The following is a 16,229-nucleotide window of genomic DNA, read 5'->3' as shown; positions in this document are numbered from 1 at the left end:
TAGTGACAAGGGCAATATTTGAAGAAATAATTGAGAATCTTCTAAAAATGGTGGAAAACACTGATCCAGAGACTCAGAAAGATTCATGAATACCAAGCACAATCAGTTCAGTTCAGTCACTCAGTCGTGTCTGACTCTTTGCAACCCCATGGAGTGCAGCACGCCAGGCCTCCCTGTCCATCACCAACTCCTGGAGTTTACTCAAACTCATGTCCAAGCACAATAAATTATCAGAAATTCAAATCTACACACATCATAGTCAAAGTATAACACATTTTCATATTAAGTACTACACAAATCTTTTTTGAATCTACCTCCAATGCAGGAGACCCCGATTTGATATCTGTGTCAGGAATACCCCCTGGAGAAGGGATAGACTACCCACTCTAGTACTCTTGGGCTTTTCTTGTGGCTCAGCTGGTAAAGAATCTGCCTACAATGCGGGAGACCTGGGTTTGATCCCTGGATTGGGAAGATCCCCTGGAGAAGGAAAAATAGGTAAACTGACAGTTCTATTACAGGAAGATTTAGCACCCTGCAATTTTACTACCCACTCCAGTATTTTTGCCTGGAGAATTCCACAGACAGAGGAGCCTGATAGGCTATAGTCCATGGGGTTGCAAAGAGTTGGTCACAACTGAGCAACTTTCACTTTTACTATGATCTTTTAAGAAGATAATTCATTAAAGATCATTGAACAGACTTCTTAATAGCAATAACAAAACCAGGAAATCAACAGAATAATACTTCATGGTTCTTCAGGACAAAAGGTTTTGGCTTAGAACCCTATATTCATAAAATCATCTTTCAAGAATGAGAACAAATTCAAGATGTTTTTACATTTAAATAAAAGATCTGTATTTAATTCAGGATAAAAATGGGGGAAAAAAGCATAATGGAAACCAGTATGAAGAAGAATATATATCAGTTCAGTTCAGTCGCTCAGTCATGTCCGACTCTTTGCGACCCCATGAATTGCAGCACGCCAGGCCTCTCTGTCTATCACCAACTCCCGGAGTTCACTCAGACTCACGTCCATCGAGTCAGTGATGCCATCCAGCCATCTCATCCTCTGTCATCCCCTTCTCCTCCTGCCCCCAGTCCCTCCAAGCATCAGAGTCTTTTCCAATGAGTCAACCCTTCTCATGAGGTGGCCAAAGTACTGGAGTTTCAGCTTTAGCATCATTCCTTCCAAAGAAATCCCAGGGTTGATCTCCTTCAGAATGGACTGCTTGGATCTCCTTGCAGTCCAAGGGACTCTCAAGAGTCTTCTCCAACACCACAGTTCAAAAGCATCAATTCTTCGGTGCTCAGCCTTCTTCACAGTCCAACTCTCACATCCATACATGACCACAGGAAAAATACATATAACTGAATTACCTTGCTGTACACCAGAAACTAATACAATGCTATCAATCAACTACAGTCCAATTTTTTTTTTTAAAAAGGGCAGGATAACAGTCATTTCATAAGAAGGAATCCAAATGGCTTATACATTTGAATATATTCTTGACCTTATTACTAACCAGAAAAATGAGATGAAAAACCACAGTATGTTGATGTATGGCAAAACCAAAACCAATACAATATTGTAAAGTAAAATAATAATAATAATAATAAATAAATGATAAATGGTTAAAATAAATAAATAAATAAAAGAAAAACCACAATATGAGACACTGTCTTATAAAATGCTATTCTGAAGAATGAATGGCTCAAACAATGTATCTAAGTGTCAGGTAGGGTGGGAAGTTACATTTTAACTGGTAGTAAGGCTACAGGGCAACAGACACACTCAGGGCTGCTGGTGGAAGTGCAGATACGACAGCAAAAACATTCTGGACGACTGACAGTTCTATTACAGGAAGATTTAGCACCCTGCAATTTTACTCCTGGGGACCAGGGCACATATACAAGAACTTTCAAAGCAACATTCTTCATAATAGCCGAAATTGAGGAGAAATGTCAACCAACAGTAGAACGGATTAAGAAAAATTGTGGTGTATTCATATAATGGAATGCTTTACCGCACGGCAATGAAAATGAATAGGTACCGCTATACCCAGCTGCAACAAGGATGGATCTCACAAATGCAATATTGAGGTAAATCAATCTGTATCCCATTTATGTGAGTTTAAAAACAGGAAAAATGTCAGGAGATAGGAATTAATAAATGTAAGACATCAAGTCAAAATCATAATTACCTCTAGGAGCTAAAGATGGGGCAACAGTTGGGGAGGGTTTTGCTGGAAAGCTGGCAATAGAATATATCTTGATTTTGGTGATGGTTACATGGATTTTGCTTCACAATAATTCATTTTAATGTACACTGTAATTCTGTGTAATTTTCTGAGTTATAATTTAGGATAAAGAGTTTTAAACATGGTACTTAATTATTATCTATGCTCCAATGACTCATGCACAACTCTTCGGACTTTTTCACTTAACTTTTACTCTTATGAGATTATTTAATCTTGAAAAAATTAGAAAATATTTATTGCTACACATGTGATGTAGATATTGGAAAATATTTAATGATACACATATGAAAATGAGGTGACCACTACATACTGAAAAAAAAAACAAATTTGAGAAAATGTACTGTTATCATAAAACCAACATTTATTAGCCATAATGATATACTCATTACTGCTGTAATTACAAATTAGAAGATAACTCTGTTGGAACAAGTGAAGGAGACAAAGCGGTGTAGAGGACTGAATAATGTTCATCTGAAAAATATCAGGTCATGAATAAATACTGTGTACAGCTAAGGAGTCCAAAGAGTGATAAAACATAAATTTAAACTTAAAAGAAATATTAAATCTGAAAGAGCTTAATTATCTCTGAGCAGTAAGGCTGGAAAAAACTGTAAGGGGTTGGTTAAATATTTGGTAGTAAGCATTGAAGTTCCAATATAATGGTCAGCTGACTCGTTGGAAAAGGCCTTGATGCTGGGGAAGACTGATGGTGAAAGGAAATGGGGGCAACAGAGGGTGAGATGGTTAGACAGCAGCACCAGTGCAGGGACATGAGTTTGAGCAAACTCAGGGAGATAGTGAAGGACAGGAAGCCTGCTGTGCTGCAGTTCGTGGGGATGCAAAGAGTCGAACACGACTTAACAACTGAACAACAGCATTTTGCTATTGCTGTGCATGTTCATATGCTGCCTTCTGGAGCAGTACTATCTTCTGGATTCCTACATGGATCTGCTCCACCCCCCAGTGATTGTTGAATTAGGTGTCTCTTACATGTGATGACGATGTGCCTGTGTGTACATGATTTTACATGTGACGACAATGTGCCTGTGTGTACATGATTTTACATGTGATGATGATGTGCCTGTGTGTACATGATTTTATGTGTGATGATGATGTGCCTGTGTGTACACGGTTTTCATTTATCCTGATCAGCATTACGGTACCTTTCCAATCTGATAATTGATATCATTTTTTGGTTCTAGGAAGTTTTTACTTTCTCATTTAATTGTGAAAAATTGCACATATACAAAGTGCATAGGATGTATGCATTCAATACAAAGAATAACAAATCAATATTTATGTTTGACTGAGCTCAGCTGGGTAAGTCTGCTCCATGTGGGTTCATTGGAGTCAAGTACGTGACTGTGTTTAACTGAGAACCCTAGTGGGAAGAATTTCTGAAAAAAAGTATCACTTACATGTCCATTAGAGCTGAAATCTGTGGCTCAGATGATAGAGAATCTGCCTGTAATGCAGAAGACCTGGGTTTGATCCTTGGGTCAGGAAGATCCTCTGGAGAAGGGAATAGCAACCCACTCCAGGATTCTTGCCCAGAGAATTCCCATGGGGTCACAAAGAGTTGGATACAACTGAGCAGCTAATAAACATACACACACACACACACACACACACACACACACACCCCACGTCCATTCCCTCAGCTGGACTTCTGGAGGAGCTGGCAGCTGGATGGCCCTCATTCCCCTCAGAGCAGCTGAACTTCTTACATAGTGTTCCAGAGCATCAAAATACTGAGTGCAGAAGCGCCCAGGCTTCTTATGGGTTGGCTCTTTAACTGGCTTGGTCATTTACATATATTTCACAGATTAAAATGAGTCAGAAGTCCAGCTCAGATCAAGAGAAAGGAGAATAGAAGACTCCATTCTTGATGGGAGGAAGAGAATGTGTGTAAACAGCTGGGAGGTATTTCTGGTAGTTATTTAAAAAAATTAAAAAAAACTACCACTGTTTTCCCTCTGCTACATTCTCTTTATCAAGTTAAGTCAAAGGCCAGCCCAGATTCACTGAGAGAAGCAGTATGAATGTACAGTAAGGAAAGGCAATGTGAACTTTGGCATCAAAGGAAAGTCTACCAGAATCACAGTCTGTGATAATCACTTTAAAGCAAACAAATGGAGTGATGAGATAGGAGGATTCCAACAGGCTAACTCAGACAGTTTGGCCAGAGAAGGACTCTGAGTGCTGGGGGATGGAAATAAATCATTCACATCCAGTAGGAGGGCTTCTGAGCAAAAAGAACAGATCAATAAAGTAGCCTTTACAGAAGTTCAAGAGAGACAAGATAGGAACTTTTAACAGGGTTGTGATAGAGGAGCCTGGTGGGTCGAAGAGTTGGACGTGACTGAGTAACTAGCACTTTCACCTTCAGGGCAGATGAAATGATAGAAACAGAATTAGGGCAGATACACAGGGTCTGAGGAAGAAAGGAATGTCCAAGACTACGCTTAGTTTTCTGTTTTAAGAATGTCCAAGACTACATTTAGTTTTCTGTTTTAAGGACTGGTATTGATGAGATGTCACTTGCTGAGATAATAAATGCTATTTGCTTTCTTTTTTATTGTTAATTTGCCTTGTGAGGTGGAAAAGCTGGACTTGAGATCAAGAATTTACCTTTGAAAATGCTGAGTCTGACGGGTCTTTGAAACACCGGGATGGAAATATCCACTAACCTACTAGTTGTGTGACTATGAAGTCACAAAGAATGCCCAGTGGGGATATCAATTTTGGAGTCCTCAGAAAGTGAAGTGAAAGTCGCTCAGTCATGTCCGACTCTTTGCAACCCCATGGACTATACAGTCCATGGAACTCTCCAGGCCAGAATACTGGAGTGGGTAGCCATTCCCTTCTCCAGGGGATCTTCCCAACCAGGGATTGAACCAGGGTCTCCTGCATTGTAGGCAGATTCTTTACCAGCTGAGCCACAAGAAAAGCCCAAGAATACTGGAGTGGGTAGCCTATCCCTTCTCCAGTGGATCTTCCCGACCCAGGAATTGAACCAGGGTCCCCTGCATTGCAGGCAGATTCTTTACCAACTGAGCTATGAAGGGGAGTCTTCAGAATGTAGATATAATTGACAGAAGTCTGGACAAGCCACTCCCAATGTTTGTGCCATTTAAGACATTTCAATCATTATCTTGACAAGTACCTACAATAACCTACATTATTCTATGAAAATACAGCAGTGGATAAAAGATGTAACTTTCCATACATTTAATGATTTTCTCTCTGTCTCAACTGGATTACAATTATTAGCCTTTTATCACTGGTTTTAACACTCGGGTCTTTTGTTTGTTCACTATCTTTTAAATAAGGGTCCTAGCAATGCAAAATTACTGAAAAGAGAGGCATGACAATGATTCTGAAGCAGAACTCTTGGCTGTCTATCCACAGCACCATAAAGGAATGCAGAAGGCTTAATGGTCATCTCATAACCGAGAGTTCAAGGTAACGGTGGGTTAAAGGTGTCATAATGTAGAGAGTACAGTGTTCAACTACGAAAGGCATGAAGAAGGCTGAGGTGACCCCACCTGCAATCGTGGATAGGACGGAAATGTCATCTCATAGCTGCCTGACTTTAGTGAGCGATGTCTGGATAGTGGATTGACAATTTAGAAAAATAAAGAAGTTAGTTCGCTACACACTCATGTGTGTGCGTGCTCAGCTGTGTCTGAATCTTTGCAACCCCTTGGACTGTAGCAGACCAGATTCCTCTGCCTCCCGGATTTACCAGGCAAGAATACTGGAGCAGGTTGCCATTTCTTTCTCCATGGGGTCTTTCCAGCCCAGGGATCGAATCATGTCACTCACATTTCCTGTACTGGTAGCTGGATTTTTTTTTTTTTAATCACTGAGCCCTTCCTACACATTACACAAAGCCAATTCCAGAGAGCTTAAATACAAAATATTTCAATATAAAAACCTAAAAATGTTAAGAAATAGTAGCTTAATTTTAGAACAGACAGATCTAAGAACATCAGAAAGGCAAGAAGTCAAAAGGGAAAGAGTTGCTAGATTGGAGTCTGTGTAACTTGAATGCTTCTTTATTAAGATAAAAGCACACACAAAAATTAGAAGACAAAAGGGGAGGGAAATGTATAACATATGACACAAAGAAGCTAATATAAAAGTATACTAAGTGCTTAAAAGTCAGTAAAGTAACAGACAACCCTCCTTACATAAAAGAAATGAAGAAAATTCCAAAATAATCAGCAAATCATCAAAACACAAAAGTTGCTCAATCTCATTAGGAACCAAAATTGTAAATACAGAACAATTAGAAACGATTTTGCCTACTTAAAACTCTTTTTGTGTTAAAGAGGCACTTCCCAGTGTTTTACACAATATTTGACTTGGACTCTGGTCATAAAAAGATAAACCACATAGAACAAACACATCTCATCAGACAATGCCTTCTGCATCTAGCTGAGCTCTGCATTTGCAATTCTGAGAACTGACAGAATAATAATCATGAATTGCACCAGACTAGCACACAAAATTATGGTTATACATAATAATACGTGTTATTGTTGTTGTTATTTAGTCACTAAGTTGCTTCTGACTCTGTGTGACCCCACAGACTGCACCACTCCAGGCTCCTCTGTCCTCCACTCTCTCCTGGAGTTTGCTCAAATTCATATCCATTGAGTTGGGGATGCTATCTAACCACCTCATCCTTTGGTGCTCCCTTCTCCTTTTGCCTTCAGCTTTTTGCAGCATCAGTCTTTTTCAATCACTTAAATAATATTAGAACCTGTACAGAAAAAAATCTGGCAAGATATAGTCCAGAATAATATTTTCATAGGTTAACTCTGGTCATGAACTGCTTTGTCGTTACTTTTTGCTGATTAATTACTTCCTACTTTTAAAGATCAATGGTGGAAGGGCAATTTTCTTCCATTAAAAATATCTGCACATATTTTAAGTATCCCCTGCTCATGGGCCATACAGATATACTTACTCTCCCAGGAAAACAATCTCAGTGTTGATCTCCCCTGCTTTGTGGCGGAGAAAGTTCCTCAGGAAAGCCATCACACTGTCCACAGTGATGTTTCCACACACCACGATGAACCTAGAGAGTGAGAGCAAGGTGTGGCAGGTCATCCCAGGAACAGTAGCATCTTCCAGTCTAGATTTAGAGATGGACTCTTAGCTTAGACAGCATGTTAAAAAGCAGAGACATTACTTTGCCAACAAAGGTTCGTCTAGTCAAAGTTATGGTTTTTCCACTGGTCATGTATGGATGTGAGAGTTGGACTATAAAGAAAGCTGAGCACCAAAGAAATGATGCTTTTGAACTGTGGTGTTGGGGGAGACTGTTGAGAGTCCCTTGGACTGCCAGGAGATCCAACCAGTCCATCCTAAAGGAAATAGTCCTGAATATTCATTGGAAGGAATGATGTTGAAGCTGAAACTCTAATACTTTGGCCACCTGATGTGAAGAACTGACTCACTGGAAAAGACCCTGATGCTGGGAAAGATTGACGGCAGGAGGAGAAGGGGATGACAGAGGATGAGATGGCTGGATAGCATCACTGACTCAATGGACATGAATTTGAGTAAACTCCAGGAGTTGGTGATAGACAGGGAGGCCTGGCATGATGTGGTCCGTGGGGTTGCAGAGAGTCTGACATGACTGAGCGATTGAACTGAACTGAACTTAGCTTAAATTTAGTTTTAAATAAAGCTGGTATATGTTCCACCAAGATTTTAAATTTAAAAACACCAAGGACTGTATCTCTAATATACAAAAGCAGCCTCAGATTCTGTAGGGAATGATTCTACACTTTGAATTGCTCCTAACTTTTTAGGCATATGAGGACAACTATTGCAACCACTAGATTTTTCTTTCTTATTTACAACCTATGATGGACTTGCACGTGTGTTCATTATGCTTGATTTTCCACTCGACTCCTGATTGCCTAGTGTAGTCTTTTTTCACTGACGAACAACTGATCATTGGAAAGACTCACTGATTTTCCTACAGTCACATACTATGGTTGAGCAGCACCAGAATCCAGGTTATTTTGGTTTATCTTCTGTATCTAAAATTACCCTGCTACTGCTGCTGCTAAGTCGCTTCAGTCATGTCTGACTCTGTGCGACCCCATAGACGGCAGCCCACCAGGCTCCCCCGTCCCTGGGATTCTCCAGGCAAGAGCACTGGAGTGGGTTGCCATTTCCTTCTCCAATGCATGAAAGTGAAAAGTGAAAGGGAAGTCGCTCAGTCGTATCCGACTCTTTGCGACCCATGAACTGCAGCCCACCAGGCTCCTCTGTCCATGGGATTTTCCCAGCAAGAGAGCTGGAGTGGGGTGCCATCGCCTTCTCCACTAAAATTACCCAGTGCTCACAAAAAAAGTGAGTTCAGTGGAGAGACATCTCGGAGAGCCTCACAAATCTATTCATGTAACCTTTACAGTGAAAAAGAGCTGTCAGTTTCCTTAGGCTTAGTATACCTAAGGAAGCTATTCCACTCCACCCCTATTAATTATGTAAGAAAGCTGAAAGTCTAATTTTAGCCTCAAACTTAAATTTTTCAGACCTCACTGACTGACTTGGCATGTTTTATCCCTTTCTTTAGATGGACCAGGTCAGATTTTGGCTTATTTAGTTCCTTTCATTGTTTTCAATATTTGTTTTTCATTCATCTTGGCTTTTTATTTTCTCTCCCTACTCCTGAGTCAATCTTGGTTTTTATCCAACTGTGTTAAGACATCATTCCATAGGAGCTCATCTGCACGGTGCCTCTTTCCTCAACAGCAGGTAAGAATTGTTCCAAATTTAAGATCTCCAATTCATTATCTTGCTCTTGTTCAGTCTCTGTCATGTTCGACTCTCCATGACCTCGTGGACTGCAGCACGTCAGGCTTCCCTGTCCTTCACTGTCTCCCAGAGTTTGCTCAAACTCATATCCATGCAGTCAGTGATGCTATCTAACCATCTCATCCTCTGCCACCCACTTCTCTTCCTGCCTTCAATCTTTCCCAGCATCACAGTCTTTTCCAATGAGTCAGCACTTCACGTCAGGTAGCCAAAGTATTGGAGTTTCAGCTTCAGCATCAGTCCTTTCAATAAATATTCAAGGTTGATTTCCTTTAGGATTGACTGGTTTGACCTTCTTCTTAGGTGCCATGATGGCAATGGAGGAAACATACATGCACAGAGAAATCACGTAAAAGTAACTCTGACTCCACTTTGCTCTTGGTAACAAATAACTGTGGCGTGGACGGAACAGGTAAACTGTGAAGGACTGGAGAAAAGAAATTCCTCCTCACTCGAGCAAACCTCTTTCTGTCATGAGCCCCACAAGCTTTAGGGCAGTTTGGGCTGAGACAACTGAATTGAATTAATTGTTTTCAATTCAAACCATGACTTTAACTTGACCCACTATGTAAAATCAGTCACGAGTCAACCACATGATTAGAATGAATAAAAGCATTAGTAATGTGGTTTTATTCCTAAGAGAACAGTCATGATAAGGAATGTGCAAATACTGGCACAATCAACATTTGACACTGAATGACAACATATCTGTAATAATTTTAACTGATTTAATTTTCTTACGTGTCTCTAGATATGTGAATCAAGTGGCAAATATCATCTTCTCATGGTATCTACTCTAGCACAGCCCTCTATTAGTGAGTGAGGATCCTGCCCATATATCCACCTAGACCAGGCAATAGTGTTCAAAAAGAGACAGTGATCAGCAGAGTATGTCAAACTGCAGAAATTATATCCTAAAGCTACTTACTTCTTCCCTTTGACCACTTCATAGGAACTGGTATATTTCCTCTCGTTGGCTAGAAGTTCCACCATTTCAGGGACGTAGTTGGCGAAGAGTACCTAGAAATGATCAGCAAATAAAACCTTAGGTCTCACTATGTCCAAGGATACTCCAAAATTCCAAGATGACAAAGGAGAAAGAAGGTCCATAAAATACTCTTTCTTATAACAAAGACATGACTATGAACTGTGCATTTAAAAGCACAGTTTAAAATTTAAAGAAATTTCTTCCTTTACTTCAGGCTTTGGATTTGGTGAAAATTCAACAGAATGCATTTCAACCTTCAAAAAGATGAAAGCAAAGACAAGCAGTAAGACAACCTCCCCATCCGTTTGGTCCTGCCTTCACTTCTAACGGCCCTTCTGATTCTTTCATTTGATCCTATTTGGGGCTTTGGAGGGAAAAAAAAGCCCATGGGACAGAGTGGAACCCCACTAAGGGGAAATGATAGAAACGAGGGGATGTAACAATTATGTGGACAGCGGGATGTCAGAGAAGTAGACTGGACTGGATGGGAGGGGAGTTTGGGGGAGAAAGGGTACATGTATATGTATGGCTGAGTCCCTCTGTGGTCTGCCTAAAACTATCACAACACTGTTAATCGGTTATACTCCAATACAAAATAAAAAGGTAAAAAAAGAAAGGTAGAATGGAGAACTCTGGGATGGTCTTTAAAGAATTGAAATTAAAGTCACTGAAAAAGGAGGCTTCCTTTGTCCTGGACACACTCCTGAACCAAGCACAGATGTTCCCTTATCTGTAGTAAAATGTTGGTGTGGAGAGAGCTTACTCATCTGAGCTGGAGAGAACACTACATCCAGCAAGTCCCCTTCCTCCTTGGAAGAAAAACTTTAATCTGATGGGCAAAAGATGAAGGAAGATGAGGTTGCTCAGATCAGTGTAGAGGCTGATTAGGAAGGTCTGCTCTCCTTTGTCTACTACCTTCAACCCTGGCAATCAAGCAATTATGTCATGGGCTGAGGATGCAGTCTGAAAAGCATGGGATTCATTTATCTCTTCATTTTCATTTGACACCTGCTCTGAACAGTGCAACACTTGCTCTTAAACCTACATCACTTTATTTCTCCACATTAGCCAAATGTTTTGGGTATATGTAATGTAGTGATATTCAAAAGATATAGGAAATATTTTTCACCAAACTCCCGAAGGTGAAGACTATGATGAAAATCCGTCCTAGGGATGTCTTGGGTACCACATCTCCAAAACCCACAGTCGACATTGTTGCCATGATCAGGTAAATGGACTCAAAGAATGAAATGTTCTGTGAATTTCTCCCTTTGAGCCAAGGATCACCGGAGTTTTCCACCTGTCCAAAGAAAGAAGACTCAGGCAAGGTCTGTAAATTGACTCCAAGGGAAAGTTTATAAAGAAAAAGCAAAACACTGGATTTGTTTCACTTAATTCAATCCAAATGAAATAGTACATGATTCCCAGGTTGCTGTGAAGGGTGTGCAGATCGTGGGTAGTGATTGTGAAGTCGTGTGTCCCACCCAAATTTTTGCAGATTGTGGGTAATGATTGTGAAGTTGTGTTTCCCTTCCTTGTGATTATTGCTCAGATCTGAAGGGCTTGAACCCTGTAACTTGAACGGTGTAACTTGAACCCACGATGGGATGCTCTCTGGAGAAAATGGCTGACAACCTCTCTTTTCCTTTCCTGTGGGTACCTCATCCAACCGTGGAGCCATGGGACTCAGAGGCTGTCAGGCTGAGCACTTATTATTCATTCTCATTTTACAACAGGTCAGGCTCATCCTGCGGAAATGCACAGTTACCCAGGCACTTCATTTCAGGGAGCTTATGCACATGGATGCTGAACTTTCCAGATTATTTTTCCTCTCTCTCTGGAAAAATATTTTCAGTGATTAAAAAGTAACTCTGAAATAAGCAGCAAGGATACACTGTATAAAATGGGAGATGTAGCCAATGTTTTACAGTAACCATAAATGGAGCATAATCTTTAAAAATTGTGAATTACTATACCGAAGGCTTACCAGGCGGCACTAGCAGTAAAGAACCCACCTGCCAATGCAGGGGATATAAGAGGCATGGGTTCGATTCCTGGGAAGATCTTCAGGAGAGGGAAATGGCAACCCACTCTAGTATTCTTGCCTGGAGAATCCTATGGACAGAGGAGCCTGGGGTTGGATATGACTGTAAATGGTAAATAATCTTTAAAAATTGTGAATCACTATATTGTACACCTGTGAATTATATAATATTGTATGGAAACTATACTTCAATTAAAAAAAGAAACTCTGATAAATATTTCCTCTGATTTTCCCAATTAGTCTTCACCTTTTTTGGCCACACACATGCAGGATCTTAGTTCCGTATGTCTTCACGTTTTAAGGAAACTAAGTTTATCAGATTTTTTTTTTTACATTAAACAAAAAGAGTAAGTGAGGCAATGGCATTTGTGCTGTCTTTTCAGTCAACTCTTTGAGACCCCAGGCTCTTCTGTCCATGGGACTCTCCTAGCAAGGATACTGGAGTGGATTGCCATTTCCTTCTCCAGGAGACCTTCCCAGGGATCAAACCCTCATCTCTTAGGCCTCCTATATTGGCAGGTGGGTTCTTTACCACTAGCATCATCTGGGAAGCTTTGTGGTATGTACAGGGTGTAGCTAATCAACTAGGACTGTGGTGGCCCTTCAGAGAGCAGGTTGCCAAAAACTTGTGTTTTTGCAAAGAACCCAAAAATCTGGGTTTTTAATGTGACTTCCTTTTAAAAAGGTTAGCAACATGCATATTATCATATGTGAAACAGATCGCCAGTCAAGGTTTGATGCATGAGACAGGGTGCTCGGGGCTGGTGCACTGGGATGACCCTGAGGGATGGGATGGGGAGGGAGGTGGGAACGGGGTTCAGGATGGGGGACACGTGTTCACCCATGGCTGATTCATGTCAGTGTACGGCAAAAACCACTACAATAGTGTAAAGTAATTGACCTCCAATTAAATCAATACATTAAAAAAATGAAAAGGTTAGCAACCAGTACAAAAATAGCAAACACAAAATGCAAACATGTTAGGGCCAATAAATAGGCCTGCAGGCCCCATTTAGCCTGGTAATTGCTACTGAAAGAAAAAACAAACAGAAACAAACACCTGTTACCATGGTTTCTCCTTTAGCATCCTCTTGACCTCTGTTCTGTGAGGGCCAACAGGTCTCTACAGGGAGACTGGTGACTGCTTCTCCCAGGGTGAACCCATGCCCTTGGGTTGACCTTCTAGATTTAGGAATCTACCTTTGCTACTGTGACATTTCTCAGGAAAAACCGTCTCCTGCCTGCAAGAGGAGGAAGGATGTGGCAGCCTTCATATTCCCTTTCTTCTTTAATTGATTTATAGGTGATTTATAATATTGTGTTCATTTTAGGTGTACATCACAGTGGTTCAGTGATCTTCTGATAATTTTTCATTATAGGTTATTACAAGATATTGACTATAACTCCCTGTGCTATAAAGTAAATATATAGATATATATAAATATATAAATCTGCTCAGTTGTGCCCAACTCGTTGTGACTCCATGGACGGTAGCCCACCAGGCTCCTCTGTCCGTGGGATTTCTCAGACAAGCATACTGGAGTGTGTTGCCATTTGTTCTCCAGGGGACCTTCCTGAACCACGGATTGAACCCACATCTCCTCATCCCCTGCGCTGGCAGGTGGGTTCTTTGCCACTAGCGCCTCCTGGGGAGCCCTATAAAGTAAATACTTCCTGCTTACCTATTTCGTGCATTGTAGTTTGTTTCTTGGAACACCAAACACATTTGGTGTTTGACATTTTCCTTGATGAACTGAACATGGCTAAGTTTCTTTTTTTTACTCATTTTTTCCTTTTTCTTGTTATTTTGAAATGGACTTTTGAGAGAAGAGCTCAAGTGGAAAAGACTTCTGCTCTGTTTTCTGTTTTGCTTTGCTTTTCTCAAAGGCCTTTGCAAGCTTTTAGCAGCCCACTTTACCTTCAGCATTTTCTAATGACCTCTCCTCAACTTTCCTGGAACAGTTAAGTCCAGGAGTTTCTTTCCTATTGCTGAAATCCATTTATTATGTTGCTGGTTACGTGAGATGAGAGCTAATCTTTCTTGTGGACAAAGGAGGCAGCTGTGTACACAGATTGACTCCAGGAGAACCAAGAAAGTCCCCAAACTCCCCTTTGCAACTCAGCAACTGCTCCCCCCACAACTCTCCAGCTTTTCTAAATACAAAATTCTCTCTGACCCTGTATTTCTTTATCTATTTATTTTTTATAATGATATTTATATCACTTATTACTACTTATTGGAGAAGTAAATGGCAACCCACTCCAGTATTCTTGCCTGGAGAATCCCATGGACAGAAGAGCCTGGCAGGCTCCATAGGGGAAAGTTAAGTCCATGGGGTCACAAAGAGTCAGACATGACTGAGGGACTAAATACACATTACTATTTATATTATTATATTATACATAAGTATACAATATGTGATTTATAATTTATAATACTCATTATAATTTATAATATCATTTATTATGTCTTTATTCTTTATTTCTTTATCTATTTCTCTGATCCTTTATTCTTTTTCAAGTTGCTGGAAACCCTATGATACAGTGATACATTTTACCTATTGCTTATACCTTAGATGAATGAGCGAATCGCCAGTCTATGTTCGATACAGGATACAGGATGCTTGGGGCTGGTGCATGGGGATGATCCAGAGAAATGATATGGGGGGGGTGGGAGGGGGGTTCAGGATTAGGAACTCATGTACACCCGTGGTGGATTCATGTCAATGTATGGGAAAACCAATACAGTATTGTAAAGTAAAATAAAGTAAAAATTAAAATTAAAAAAAATCCTTCTCTAAGAGCAGGTTTTGAGAGCTTGGAGAAGATGCATCAATACTGTGAGTGTAGGAGATACATGCTTGTGAGAAATACGGGGTGGAGAAAACCCACCCAAAGGAGGTAAAAAGACAGACCTCACACTGATCACAATGATGGAGACAGGAGCTCGGGAGGTTTGCCTCCATTCTTCACAGAAAAGACATGCATGCTCACCAGCCACATCAGGGGGTTGGATGAGACGCTCACCAGGTGAATGAATCCTGCAGCCGTGAACCAGGTGCTCAGAACGATGGATAACAGCTTGCAAAACTTCACTGAATTGCTAGGGGAAGAAAGAGTGTTGCTGGGCTCTGACAGGTTCCAGAACAATACAAATATCTCATCCTCTAAACTGCTGCTCCTCAGAGCTTGGTTCTGGACCAGGAGCAATGATACACCTTCCCTGGGAGCACTGTGGAAATGCAGAGTCCCAGGCCCTGCCTTGATCTCTGATCTGCAATATTCCCAGATCCCCTCTCCTTATGCATATACACCTTACAGCTGGAGAAGCACAGCCCCGTGACACACTCTTGTTCAAAACCCTTGATTGATTCTGGGGGATGATCCCTAGCCTGATATTATATTGACCAAAGGCAAAGGCCCAAGGAGCCAGAGAGTGGACCTGCAAAATGAAATTTTGAGTGGATCACAGAAATGAAGAAATGGATTAATGAAGAAATGAATTAAATGAAGAAATGGAAGTGGATTACAGAAATGAAGTTCCATATCGCTAAACTCACAAGAGGATCCTTGGAGGAAGAAGATCAAACAAGCTCCTGTCTCCTAAAGAAAGCCTCCGAGTTTAGCTGAAATCTCTGGGGTTCTCAGCAAGGCTGCCTGTCCCACAAGAACAGCCCTTTCTCCATAAAGCATCAACTCTTAGCAGTGAGACCCAGCTGACCAGAACTATTTGATGATGCTTCTAGTGAGAATGCAGGGTCATGGAGATGGTGTGTAAGTAATGTTAGACCAAAATTCTTACAGCTTTAATAGGACTGGCACTTAAATGTGCTGGGTTGGCAAAAAGGTTTGTTTGGAATTTTCCATAAGATGTTACAGAAAGACCCAAATGAACTTTTTGACCAACCCAATATTTGGATTCTTTTTTTTGTAACTGTAATTTTAATTTTGTGGAGACATTTAAACGGTCCTATTTCTCTAAGAATGAGTTCATTTCTGTTACTGGGCAGCTCTCAGGCTTGGAGAAACTATCTTATATTCCTAGACAGCTGTAGTGTATTTCATGACAATGAATGTGTAGAATTAAAATGTT

At 40.6% G+C, this 16,229-nt stretch overlaps 1 protein-coding gene across 1 annotated transcript in view; it reads right to left on the bottom strand.

Moving 5' to 3' along the window:
* Nucleotides 1–16,229, bottom strand: part of KCNU1 (potassium calcium-activated channel subfamily U member 1) — a 143,277-nt gene that overhangs the window by 102,439 nt on the left and 24,609 nt on the right. The window contains exons 7-10 of the mRNA XM_040242924.1: nt 15,164–15,239; nt 11,222–11,392; nt 10,033–10,124; nt 7,240–7,350 (exon numbers count right to left, since the gene is read on the bottom strand). Of these exons, the coding sequence (XP_040098858.1) occupies nt 7,240–7,350; nt 10,033–10,124; nt 11,222–11,392; nt 15,164–15,239 (450 nt within the window). The remainder of the gene's footprint in view (nt 1–7,239; nt 7,351–10,032; nt 10,125–11,221; nt 11,393–15,163; nt 15,240–16,229) is intronic.

Source organism: Oryx dammah, unplaced genomic scaffold, assembly GCF_014754425.2.
Source record: "Oryx dammah isolate SB20612 unplaced genomic scaffold, SCBI_Odam_1.1 HiC_scaffold_7, whole genome shotgun sequence".
In the NCBI taxonomy this organism is placed as follows: Eukaryota; Metazoa; Chordata; class Mammalia; order Artiodactyla; family Bovidae; genus Oryx; species Oryx dammah.
The sequence above is the reverse complement of the archived record's forward strand: the minus strand, read 5'-3'. Positions and strand labels throughout refer to the sequence as shown.